Below are 14,786 nucleotides of genomic sequence, written 5' to 3'. Positions count from 1 at the left end.
TACAGGAGGATAACCACTCTGTTACAGGAGGATAACCACTCTGTTACAGGAGGATAACCACTCTGCTACAGGAGGATAACCACTCTGTTAGAGAAGGATAACCACTCTGCTACAGGAGGATAACCACTCTGTTACAGGAGGATAACCACTCTGTTACAGGAGGATAACCACTCTGTTACAGGAGGATAACCACTCTGTTACAGGAGGATAACCACTCTGTTACAGGAGGATAACCACTCTGTTACAAGAGGATAACCACTCTGTTACAAGAGGATAACCACTCTGTTACAGAAGGATAACCACTCTGCTACAGGAGGATAACCAATCTGTTACAGGAGGATAACCACTCTGTTACAGGAGGATAACCACTCTGTTACAGGAGGATAACCACTCTGCTACAGGAGGATAACCACTCTGTTAGAGGAGGATAACCACTCTGTTACAGGAGGATAACCACTCTGTTACAGGAGGATAACCACTCTGTTACAGGAGGATAACCACTCTGTTACAGGAGGATAACCACTCTGCTACAGGAGGATAACCACTCTGCTACAGGAGGATAACCACTCTGTTACAGGAGGATAACCACTCTGTTACAGGAGGATAACCACTCTGCTACAGGAGGATAACCACTCTGTTACAGGAGGATAACCACTCTGCTACAGGAGGATAACCACTCTGTTAGAGGAGGATAACCACTCTGTTACAGGAGGATAACCACTCTGCTACAGGAGGATAACCACTCTGTTACAGGAGGATAACCACTCTGTTACAGGAGGATAACCACTCTGTTACAGGAGGATAACCACTCTGTTACAGGAGGATAACCACTCTGCTACAGGAGGATAACCACTCTGTTACAGGAGGATAACCACTCTGTTACAGGAGGATAACCACTCTGTTACAAGAGGATAACCACTCTGCTACAGGAGGATAACCACTCTGTTAGAGAAGGATAACCACTCTGTTACAGGAGGATAACCACTCTGTTACAGGAGGATAACCACTCTGCTACAGGAGGATAACCACTCTGTTACAGGAGGATAACCACTCTGTTACAGGAGGATAACCACTCTGTTACAGGAGGATAACCACTCTGTTACAGGAGGATAACCACTCTGTTACAGGAGGATAACCACTCTGTTACAGGAGGATAACCACTCTGTTACAGGAGGATAACCACTCTGTTACAGGAGGATAACCACTCTGTTACAGGAGGATAACCACTCTGCTACAGGAGGATAACCACTCTGTTACAGGAGGATAACCACTCTGCTACAGGAGGATAACCACTCTGTTACAGGAGGATAACCACTCTGCTACAGGAGGATAACCACTCTCTTACAGGAGGATAACCACTCTGCTACAGGAGGATAACCACTCTGTTACAGGGGGATAACCACTCTGTTAGAGAAGGATAACCACTCTGCTACAGGAGGATAACCACTCTGCTACAGGAGGATAACCACTCTGTTACAGGGGGATAACCACTCTGCTACAGGGGGATAACCACTCTGCTACAGGAGGATAACCACTCTGTTACAGGAGGATAACCACTCTGGTACAGGAGGATAACCACTCTGTTAAAGGAGGATAACCACTCTGTTACAGGAGGATAACCACTCTGGTACAGGAGGATAACCACTCTGTTACAGGAGGATAACCACTCTGCTACAGGAGGATAACCACTCTGCTACAGGAGGATAACCACTCTGTTACAGGAGGATAACCACTCTGTTACAGGAGGATAACCACTCTGCTACAGGAGGATAACCACTTTGTTACAGGAGGATAACCACTCTGTTACAGGAGGATAACCACTCTGTTACAGGAGGATAACCACTCTGCTACAGGAGGATAACCACTCTGTTACAGGAGGATAACCACTCTAATACAGGAGGATAACCACTCTGTTACAGGAGGATAACCACTCTGTTACAGGAGGATAACCGCTCTGTTACAGGAGGATAACCGCTCTGTTACAGGAGGATAACCGCTCTGCTACAGGAGGATAACCACTCTGCTACAGGAGGATAACCACTCTGTTACAGGAGGATAACCACTCTGTTACAGGAGGATAACCACTCTGCTACAGGAGGATAACCACTCTGTTACAGGAGGATAACCACTCTGTTACAGGAGGATAACCACTCTGCTACAGGAGGATAACCACTCTGTTACAGGAGGATAACCACTCTGCTACAGGAGGATAACCACTCTGTTACAGGAGGATAACCACTCTGTTACAGGAGGATAACCACTCTGCTACAGGAGGATAACCACTCTGTTACAGGAGGATAACCACTCTGCTACAGGAGGATAACCACTCTGTTACAGGAGGATAACCACTCTGTTACAGGAGGATAACCACTCTGCTACAGGAGGATAACCACTCTGTTACAGGAGGATAACCACTCTGTTACAGGAGGATAACCACTCTGCTACAGGAGGATAACCACTCTGTTACAGGAGGATAACCACTCTGTTACAGGAGGATAACCACTCTGTTACAGGAGGACAACCACTCTGTTACAGGAGGATAACCACTCTGTTACAGGAGGATAACCACTCTGCTACAGGAGGATAACCACTCTGTTACAGGAGGATAACCACTCTGTTACAGGAGGATAACCACTCTGTTACAGGAGGATAACCACTCTGTTACAGAAGGATAACCACTCTGTTACAGGAGGATAACCACTCTGTTACAGGAGGATAACCACTCTGTTACAGGAGGATAACCACTCTGTTACAGGAGGATAACCACTCTGTTACAGGAGGATAACCACTCTGTTACAGGAGGATAACCACTCTGCTACAGGAGGATAACCACTCTGCTACAGGAGGATAACCACTCTGCTACAGGAGGATAACCACTCTGCTACAGGAGGATAACCACTCTGTTACAGGAGGATAACCACTCTGTTACAGGAGGATAACCACTCTGCTACAGGAGGATAACCACTCTGCTACAGGAGGATAACCACTCTGCTACAGGAGGATAACCACTCTGTTACAGGAGGATAACCACTCTGTTACAGGAGGATAACCACTCTGCTACAGGAGGATAACCACTCTGTTACAGGAGGATAACCACTCTGCTACAGGAGGATAACCACTCTGTTACAGGAGGATAACCACTCTGTTACAGGAGGATAACCACTCTGCTACAGGAGGATAACCACTCTGCTACAGGAGGATAACCACTCTGTTACAGGAGGATAACCACTCTGTTACAGGAGGATAACCACTCTGCTACAGGAGGATAACCACTCTGCTACAGGAGGATAACCACTCTGCTACAGGAGGATAACCACTCTGTTACAGGAGGATAACCACTCTGCTACAGGAGGATAACCACTCTGCTACAGGAGGATAACCACTCTGCTACAGGAGGATAACCACTCTGCTACAGGAGGATAACCACTCTGCTACAGGAGGATAACCACTCTGCTACAGGAGGATAACCACTCTGTTACAGGAGGATAACCACTCTGTTACAGGAGGATAACCACTCTGTTACAGGAGGATAACCACTCTGTTACAGGAGGATAACCACTCTGTTACAGGAGGATAACCACTCTGTTACAGGAGGATAACCACTCTGCTACAGGAGGATAACCACTCTGTTACAGGAGGATAACCACTCTGTTACAGGAGGATAACCACTCTGTTACAGGAGGATAACCACTCTGTTACAGGAGGATAACCACTCTGCTACAGGAGGATAACCACTCTGCTACAGGAGGATAACCACTCTGCTACAGGAGGATAACCACTCTGCTACAGGAGGATAACCACTCTGCTACAGGAGGATAACCACTCTGCTACAGGAGGATAACCACTCTGTTACAGGAGGATAACCACTCTGTTACAGGAGGATAACCACTCTGCTACAGGAGGATAACCACTCTGCTACAGGAGGATAACCACTCTGTTACAGGAGGATAACCACTCTGTTACAGGAGGATAACCACTCTGAAATGTTGGCTTTATGAATAAGACAAAACAAACGTCAGGCCAGGAAAAAGTGATAAAGTGAAAAACTGGACAAAACCAGAGCCATTTATTGTACAACAGCGCCACCCAGTGACAGAGCACAGGCAAAGCAGAACACAGGTTCAACATTCATCACGTCTCAATCATTAAAGGTACTTTTTAAGCAGTGGTGGGAAAAGTACTGCACTTTGTACTCAAGTAAAAGTATCTGAGGCACAGGAAGTAGATGAACAACACAAAGTATGAAGTATGTTGTTGTGAGAAGGACTGGACTTTGGTCATACATGTGTGACTGGTCAGGCTTCAGAATGATGTGGTCATCTGTGGAGCAGGTCCCAGAGGCAGCAGCAGCAAAGAGCGGCAGAACAGGCCCCCAAAAAGGACTTGAGCCCCCCCCCGAACCCGTGACCAAAGCCAGGGCTCAACCCAGGGCTGAAGGCAGGACTGAGCCCGGAGAGAGCAGAGCTGAACCCAGGAAGAGACGGGCGCTCCTCCGGCTTCATCAGGTACACTGAGGAGAGAGGATCACATCAGTGCTGGACCAGGCCAAACCAGGCTAACCCGGACTAAACTAGGTCTAAACCAGGCTAACCCGGACTAAACTAGGTCCAAACCAGGCTAACCCGGACTAAACTAGGGCTAAACTAGGTCTAAACCAGGCTAACCCGGACTAAACTAGGTCTAAACTAGGTCTAAACTAGGTCTAAACCAGGCTAACCCGGACTAAACTAGGTCTAAACCAGGCTAACCCGGACTAAACTAGGGCTAAACCCGGCTAACCGGGACTAAACTAGGTCTAAACTAGGTCTAAACCAGGCTAACCCGGACTAAACTAGGTCTAAACTAGGCTAACCGGGACTAAACTAGGTCTAAACCAGGCTAACCCGGACTAAACTAGGGCTAAACCCGGCTAACCGGGACTAAACTAGGTCTAAACTAGGTCTAAACCAGGCTAACCCGGACTAAACTAGGTCTAAACTAGGCTAACCGGGACTAAACTAGGGCTAAACCCGGCTAACCGGGACTAAACTAGGTCTAAACTAGGTCTAAACCAGGCTAACCCGGACTAAACTAGGTCTAAACCCGGCTAACCGGTACTAAACTAGGTCTAAACTAGGCTAACCTGGACTAAACTAGGTCTAAACCAGGCTAACCCGGACTAAACTAGGCCTAAACCCGGCTAACCGGGACTAAACTAGGTCTAAACTAGGTCTAAACTAGGCTAACCTGGACTAAACTAGGTCTAAACCAGGCTAACCCGGACTAAACTAGGTCTAAACTAGGTCTAAACTAGGCTAACCTGGACTAAACTAGGTCTAAACCAGGCTAACTCGGACTAAACTAGGTCTAAACCCGGCTAAACCAGGCTAACCCGGACTAAACTAGGTCTAAACCTGGCTAAACCAGGCTAACCCGGACTAAACTAGGTCTAAGCCAGGCTAAACCAGGCTAACCCGGACTAAACTAGGTCTAAACCAGGCTAAACCAGGCTAACCTGGACTAAACTAGGTCTAAACCAGGTCAAACCAGGCTATACCAGGACTAAACAAGGCTAAATCAGTATGAAACAGGTCTAAACCAGGCTAAACTAAGCAAAACCAGGCCAAACCAGGACTAAACAAGGCTAAAACCATGCTAAACCAGACTAAACAAGGACTAAGACAGGCTAAACAAGGCTAAATGGGACTAAACTAGGATTAAACAGGCTGGACCAAGTTTTAATACAGGACTTAATCCGGTGAGTGTTACCTGTGTTTTTGGGCATGTCCTGAGCAGGGGCAGAGCTGTAGGGCCAGGAGCCTCCAGGGGCCCCAGGGGGACCTGGGGGGCCCGAGCCCTGGTAATAGAAGGGCTGTGCAGGGTATGACTGCAGACAAACAGAGAGACATTAGTTTAGTAAATTGTGTTATGAATTATACAAACAATCGACTGGCCTGTGGGACAAATGACTTCCTGAGGACAGAGACAGCAGTCGATAAAGAGACCGAATAACTCAGGACAGACTGTAATCTGCTCTATTGCACTATGTGGTCTGTCCACACTTAGATCCACTGCACCACTATCACTTTATATCACTTTACATCACTTTATCACTTTATATCACTTTATATCACTTTATATCACTTTACATCACTTTATATCACTTTATATCACTTTACATCACTTTATATCACTTTATATCACTTTACATCACTTTATCACTTTATATCACTTTATCACTTTATATCACTTTACATCACTTTATCACTTTATATCACTTTATCACTTTATATCACTTTACATCCCTTTACATCCCTTTACATCACTTTACATCACTTTATCACTTTATATCACTTTATATCACTTTATATCACTTTACATCACTTTACATCACTTTACATCACTTTACATCACTTTATATCACTTTACATCACTTTACATCACTTTACATCACTTTATATCACTTTACATCACTTTATATCACTTTACATCACTTTACATCACTTTACATCACTGTACATCACTTTACATCACTTTACATCACTTCATCACTTTATATCACTTTATATCACTTTACATCACTTTACATCACTTTACATCACTTTACATCACTTTACATTACTTTATATCACTTTATCACTTTATATCACTTTACATCACTTTATATCACTTTATATCACTTTACATCACTTTACATCACTTTACATCACTTTATATCACTTTACATCACTTTACATCACTTTACATCACTTTATATCACTTTACATCACTTTATATCACTTTATATCACTTTACATCACTTTACATCACTTTACATCACTTTACATCACTTTACATCACTTTATATCACTTTACATCACTTTATATCACTTTATATCACTTTACATCACTTTACATCACTTTACATCACTTTACATCACTTTACATTACTTTATATCACTTTATCACTTTATATCACTTTACATCACTTTACATCACTTTACATCACTTTACATCCCTTTACATCCCTTTACATCACTTTATCACTTTATATCACTTTACATCACTTTACATCACTTTACATCACTTTACATCACTTTATCACTTTATATCACTTTACATCACTTTACATCACTTTACATCACTTTATCACTTTATATCACTTTACATCACTATATCACTTTATATCACTTTACATCACTTTACATCACTTTACATCACTTTACATCACTTCATCACTTTATATCACTTTATATCACTTTACATCACTTTACATCACTTTACATCACTTTACATCACTTTACATTACTTTATATCACTTTATCACTTTATATCACTTTACATCACTTTATATCACTTTATATCACTTTACATCACTTTACATCACTTTACATCACTTTATATCACTTTACATCACTTTACATCACTTTACATCACTTTATATCACTTTACATCACTTTATATCACTTTATATCACTTTACATCACTTTACATCACTTTACATCACTTTACATCACTTTACATCACTTTATATCACTTTACATCACTTTATATCACTTTATATCACTTTACATCACTTTACATCACTTTACATCACTTTACATCACTTTACATTACTTTATATCACTTTATCACTTTATATCACTTTACATCACTTTACATCACTTTACATCACTTTACATCCCTTTACATCCCTTTACATCACTTTATCACTTTATATCACTTTACATCACTTTACATCACTTTACATCACTTTACATCACTTTATCACTTTATATCACTTTACATCACTTTACATCACTTTACATCACTTTATCACTTTATATCACTTTACATCACTATATCACTTTATATCACTTTACATCACTTTACATCACTTTACATCACTTTACATCACTTTATCACTTTACATCACTTTACATCACTTTATCACTTTACATCACTTTACATCACTTTATCACTTTATCACTTTACATCACTTTACATCACTTTACATCCCTTTACATCACTTTATCACTTTATCACTTTACATCACTTTATCACTTTACATCACTTTATCACTTTATATCACTTTACATCACTTTATCACTTTACATCCCTTTACATCACTTTACATCACTTTATCACTTTATCACTTTACATCACTTTATCACTTTACATCACTTTATCACTTTATATCACTTTATATCACTTTATATCACTTTACATCACTTTACATCACTTTACATCACTTTACATCACTTTATATCACTTTACATCACTTTACATCACTTTACATCACTTTACATCACTTTACATCACTTTACATCACTTTGCATCACTTTATATCACTTTACATCACTTTACATCACTTTACATCACTTTACATCACTTTATCACTTTATCACTTTATCACTTTATCACTTTACATCACTTCATCACTTTACATCACTTTACATCACTTTACATCACTTTACATCACTTTATCACTTTATCACTTTACATCACTTATCACTTTATATCACTTTATCACTTTATCACTTTACATCACTTCATCACTTTATATCACTTTATATCACTTTATATCACTTTACATCACTTTATCACTTTACATCACTTTACATCACTTTACATCACTTTACATCACTTTACATCACTTTATATCACTTTATCACTTTATCACTTTATATCACTTCATATCACTTTACATCACTATATCACTTTATATCACTTTATATCACTTTATATCACTTTATATCACTTTATTGCTTTATGCACCATATGTAAGTGCAATCCTGTTGTTCTATGGCAATCGTTGTCGTCGACCATATTGTACCTCTTATTTTTTTATCTTATTTATTTTAATATTCTTATGCATGCCCCTACAGCCTTATAGTTTCAAGTTTATAGCTTATTTTTATCTACACTCTGTGTTATATATTTCTATGTTTAATGTTGCACGTCTCACCTGTTTACAAACAATGGCAATAAAGACGATTGTGATTGTGATTGACTGAAGCTGCTCCTCAGGAGGTGAAGGTGGCCTGCAGCGGTGGTGGTGGCCTGCAGCGGTGGTGGGACTGACCATGATGATCCTTCTAATGACAAAGGCTAAGGCTAATACGCAAGGGATAATGTAAAGAAGGCTGGTCATCATCGGGAAAATAAGCACCGACAGGACGAACCGGTCTTGTTTCGCCCTGAAGGTTCTTATTTTCCCGATAATGACCAGCCTTCTTTACATTATCCCGCTTATTATACGGCCATTTGCCAACTGAACACACACAACTTAAACTTCGTACACTTTTATGAAGGTCGAAAGGGTTATTTAATGACTTTCCAAATGTTTGCTCGGCAACGTTTTGCTAGGCTAGAAGCAGCAAGGCTAGTAGCTAGCCTAGCTCCTTAGTTGAAGGCGCAGTTGGAGGAATGGTGGTGAATCTCTGGGTAAGTTGAAAGTCAGACTCACGCTAACTTCACGAGTAATTCCCCCGACTTCTCTCGCAGTGACGGGGACAGAGATAAGATAAGATAAGATGATACTTTATTGATCTCACAGATGGAGAAATTGCATTCGATGAGAGAGCATCCGGCAGCAGCACCCATTCAGTGCGCACCACTCTTTTTCCACAGTTTTTTTTCTTTGGTGAAAGATGGTTGTGTCGCGGCCGCCATCTTCCCTGTTTTGGTCACAGGAGGAGCACTGGTTGATGGGAAATCCGTAGACGATGACCACGGCGGTGGAGCTCTTGCGCTTGGCCACGATGTTCTTGGCCACACAGGTGTAGTTGGCCGTGTGGGACAGACGCGCCTGCTTGATGATCAGGTTGTGTCCACGGTGATGTAGAAGTTCCTGTCCTCGGCCGGGTCGATGATCTCGTTGTCCTTCAGCCGCTCCACCCGCATGACCTTGGAGGATGGAGAAACTGTAGCTGCCCTCTGTCTCCTCTGATCATCTGAAACGGTGCACCGCCTCCTGGGCTTGTCCCCGTCTCAGAGCGTGGTGTCCTGCACTGGTCAGCTCCACCTCGTCCTTCCTCTTCCTCCTGCACAGCTCCCTCCACAGTCTATCACCATCTCCTCGTTGGTCCCTTTTGTTGTTGCCTGTAGCTCCTCTTGTGACGCCTCCTCCGTGCTGCAGGTGTGGGGGCTCTTGGTGCCTCTTCACTGTTCAGTGTCTCAGAAGAAGATGTTTGTAGATCTCAAATGGGTTTAGCTGATAAGCTAGCAGTTTGTTTACCTTCAAAAAGCTGCTTTCTTCAGGACCATTTTGGACTCTCAAAGTAAACAAATCCACCAAACCTCCACAAAAACACGGTAAAGACGTACAAAAGTATTCTGGATACTTTGTGGTTCGCTGAAAAAGGCAAACAATTCACTGAAAAAGGCAAACAATTCAGCTGCACCAGGAGAGAGGGAGGTCACTTCCTGTTTTCACGTCGCCATGACGTGAAAACAGATAGTGTCCGCTACTACGTACGACGTACGTACGTGCAGAGTGATATGAAAGACCTGTATTACAAGCACCAACTCCGTTGCTATTGGCAGCGGTCATTATTTTACGTTGGAAAATCCCATTCAAATCAATGGAGCGTTCTACTTGTATTGTGACGAGCCGTATAATAATATGGCAATAACAATTGGTTCTAAAATCTGTCTGTATTATTCATTCACTCCACACGATGCTGTCGCGTCATAACCAGGAGTGACGTAACGTCTGCAACACATCACATTTTCAGCCTGAGGGCCACCACATAAACGTGCACATAATGGAGGGTCACTGGTCATACTAAATAGCCACTATTTGAGTTTGAGGCAGATAAAGATGACATAGGTTCACTTTACACTCTGTGCTGACAACAATGTGTTACCAGTGACACATTACGACCCAGGTGAAGCAGTCTAACGAGAGATCTGGATCTGAGGTCAGACACGGCCGTAAGCTCAGTGGAAATGCACTGATTTAGCCTCAGCACGGGGTGAACAGCAGTGCACTGAAGTGAATCAGACTCTGCCAATGTGCAATGACGGCGCATCAAGTGATGATGGCTCAATAGTGTTGACAGCACAATGAGTTAGGACGCTGCATTATGCGACGAAGGCGCAATATGTGATAGCGGAGCAGCATGTGCAATGACGGCGCAATAAACTATCACGGTGCATTATGTGTTGACATCACATTACGCCATGACGCCGCAATATGCCATGATACATTGTGCAATGTCGGTGAAATGTGTGATGACTTCGGATAACCTGATGTTGTTGCATTGTGTGATGACGCTGCATTACGCAATATAACATGTGATGACAGTGCAATATCCGATAACGGTGAAATATGTGATGACAGTGCAATATGCAATGATGGCGCAGTAAGGGATTACGTTGCATTATGCGATGACAACGCAAAATATAATGATGGCGCAATGTGCAATGATGCCACAATGTGCGAAGATTTGAAAAAGATAAAATACATGGAAATGCAAAACAAACTGGTGACGTTACTTACGCTAAACCAAACCTTTACAGAAGCGATTCTATAATGAAAGACATAAATAAAGCTCAGAGCAGCTGGTTGTTGGTGCTGCTTTTACTTGTTTTACTGTTGTTTCTAGGATTTAGCTCAGTTTGTGAATTGAAGCTTTTTTAAACATAATAATGTAACAAGCAACTTTTTCAGAGGAGTAAAGTTACTTCAAAAAATAGTAAATGGACTCAACTTAGAAAGTGCTTGTTTACCTTTATCAGGCCCAAAGCGCTTTACAATAAGTCACCAATGAACACTAACTCTGCCTTCACACATCTGGACCAGGTGTGTCCTGATGATGCACTTATTACTTTAGGTCTGACCTGGTATCCTGGAAAACCGGGAGCTGATCCAAATCCGGGTCCCGGAGCTGGAGCATATGGAGGAGGCTGGTCCATCTGAGGAGAAGAGGATAATGGACTGAACCAGGACTAAACCAAGACTGAACCACAGCTAAACCAGGTCCCAACCAGGACTAGACTGAACCACAGTTAAACCAGGTCCCAACCAGGACTAGACTGAACCACAGCTAAACCAGGTCCCAACCAGGACTAGACTGAACCACAGCTAAACCAGGGATAATGCCGGAACTGAAGCAGGACGGTCCCAGGACCGGGGGTCAGGAGACAGAGGCCTTATTGAGGGACAATGGACACAGTCACAGACGTATGATCCAATCAGAGGCAGGAATGTGGTGACGGATTTTTGGTCACGTGACTAGCACAAGCCTAGGCCTGAGCCATGGTCCTGGTCCTGACTCATTCTTGTAATCCAGTAAAGCGTTTCCATGACAACCACATCACAACAACAAGGAAACATGTTTGTGGACAAGGAGCAGAGATAATAATAATAATAACAGTTTATGGTCAAGTAAAAAGGTCTCGCATTTCAAACCTTATTACACTCACAGCTCAAGCACCTTGGTCCAAATGGAATTAACATTGATCCCAGCAGGTTTGATCCTGTAGCTACTCCAAAAGACAATTTTAACCAACTCCAAAGCAACGAGCTGACAAAAAAAACTTTGATGACATTGTAGTATAGTATATTTGATGTAAAACGTCCCCTTACCTCAGTGCGCAGGCTGATGGTCTGACAGTGAAGAGCGTGAGACTCACAGGGACAGCACAAGCTCCCAGTCACATGCTCGAGGGTGACGAGCACGAGCCTTACTGCCTCACGCTGTCACTATTGGAAGACGGTTCCGTATAAAATACAAATGTATATAAAATATATACATTTATATAGTGATCTTGCATAGGACAACCTGTAGTACCCGACCAGCGCCAGGGGAGTCCAGCTCAAGCAGGTTTCATGACAACTTGAAGATTGATGAGCTAATAAGGCTCTACTTCAACCCTGGACTCCATTACAAGGACATTAAGCACTTCTCAGCACCGTTACATCATCTCGGAAAGACGTTCACACGGATCGTTTGGCCTCTTTTAGTCCATTAATGACACCTCTTCAGTCCTCTTCACCTGAAATGACCTGAAGGAGAACAAAGAAGCACAAAATATGGAGATCATTTTACTTTAATTTCATTTTATTTATACTTGTATGCTCTCAGGAACTGCCCTCATCTCTTCTCTCGGAGCGCTTGTCCGCAGCAGCGATGGCCTTTGGAAACACACCGTGAACCGTGAAGACAGATGTTCATTTCAGATGTGGTTGATTAATATAGGCTAATAAGGCTCATTGGAGCAGATCCAATGGGACTGTGGGAAAGCTGTGTGCTTTCCGTCCCGGTCGCCGAGCATCCACAGAGCTCCAGAGCTTGATTGACAGGTTCTGGATCCAGTCAATGCACTGAAAAGGATTCCACTTTGTCAGGCTGAAAAACGATTACCAGCATGGTTCAAAATATTTCACCCAGCCAGCGTGGTCACATGGGTCTTGCAATTTTTAGAAAAAGAAAGAAGTCTTTGGAGCCAGGCTTTTAAACCGTTCTAGGGAGGTCTGAAGTCCCATTAGAATCCTGTCTCCCAAGTGTCTCTTGGAGTCGTCTCTGGCCACAAGGGGGAGGTATTACAGCAATGTCAGCTCCCGTCGCCCATTGGCTGGCCAGCATAACTCACGTTAGGAAATGAGACACAATTAAAGATAAGCAATACATGTGGATCCAGTTCATTACTATAGGTACCTCATTGACCACAAAGCACCCGTTCCAGAAAGAACAAAAAGAAGACGTAAACGAAAGTAAGTATTGTAACAAAAGGTTAGCCGGCTAACAAAGCTACCAGCTAAGATCATTTCCTTTACCATGTAAACGAATGTAGCAGTTACAGTTGGAACTGTATTTCACTTTGTATGTTTTGAACTCTACAGTCTTAAATGTTTCACCTCATGAATGGAATTTACCTACTTGGACTTAATCAGTCATATCAATCCTATTATACTGAGTGATGCATGAAGTGTTTAACATTACCACAACATTTTTGTTAAGGAAATTTATGAAGATATGGGTAATGATGAAGAGATGTGGCCTCTTTTTTCTACAACTTAAAGATTTTATACTAGTTACTTTAAATCCTCATAAGATATATAATAATCCACAAGCCAAACTTCCGCCTGATTAAAGTGGAGCACAACTTGGAAATATAGCCGTAAGCGGCGATTATCGGCCCTCGCCGACCGCCCTGCCCCCTTGTTTCTCCCTCAATCTACATTTACGGTATTGCTACTGCCTTTATGTTTGTTTGCTTTTTTAGTTTTTTCCCTAGGGTCTTAGTTTTAGGATTTTTGGAATGCGCTAATGTGCCCTCTCGGTATCTGACAAAGTTTTTGTCAGAAAAAAAAGAAAACGTTTTTTGACAATGCTGAGAACTCTGCTCTTGATTTATACATTATACTGAGAAAAACACAGTGAACACAGCGTTCCAAATTATTATGTACAGTGCCTCTCGTGAGTATTCATACACCTTGAGCTTTTGCACATTTTGTCATGTTTACAGCCCTAAACATAAAGATTTTATTTTGATTTTTTTACTGAACGTTCACACACAAGTAACAGACAACTGTGAAGTGAAAGCAAAATGATACATGATTCTGTTATTTTTCAAAAAATAGAAAAGTGAAAAGTGGGGCTTGCATAAGTATTCATACAGCATTTTCTGAGTGCATTAAATTGCCTTTATAACATTCCTAATGACTCCGGAATGTTCACTCCTTGGCCTAACGGTTAAATAGAGGCACCTGTGTGTAATCTACTCTCAGTATAATTACAGCTGTTCTTTTAGGCCCTCAGAGCTGTGGTCGGAGTGTGTTGGTCACTAAACAACATCATGAAGGCCAAGGAGCACCAGAGAGGTCAGGGATAAAGCTG

The 14,786-nt window shown here is 42.2% G+C and overlaps 1 protein-coding gene across 1 annotated transcript; it reads right to left on the bottom strand.

Annotated features, from left to right (window-relative positions):
* Positions 1-4,300: 4,300 nt before the first annotated feature.
* On the bottom strand, positions 4,301-11,960 carry LOC306970416 (uncharacterized protein). The gene is made up of 3 exons (XM_079566395.1): positions 11,785-11,960; positions 5,749-5,866; positions 4,301-4,510 (listed from the first exon to the last, which is right to left on the bottom strand). Exons 1-3 carry the CDS (start codon positions 11,857-11,859, stop codon positions 4,317-4,319), a joined length of 387 nt encoding a protein of 128 aa, XP_079422521.1. The 5' UTR covers positions 11,860-11,960; the 3' UTR covers positions 4,301-4,316.
* Positions 11,961-14,786: the final 2,826 nt, after the last annotated feature.

Source organism: Gobius niger (assembly GCF_951799975.1).
Source record: "Gobius niger genome assembly, chromosome: 11".
Lineage (NCBI taxonomy): Eukaryota > Metazoa > Chordata > Actinopteri > Gobiiformes > Gobiidae > Gobius > Gobius niger.
The sequence above is the reverse complement of the archived record's forward strand: the minus strand, read 5'-3'. Positions and strand labels throughout refer to the sequence as shown.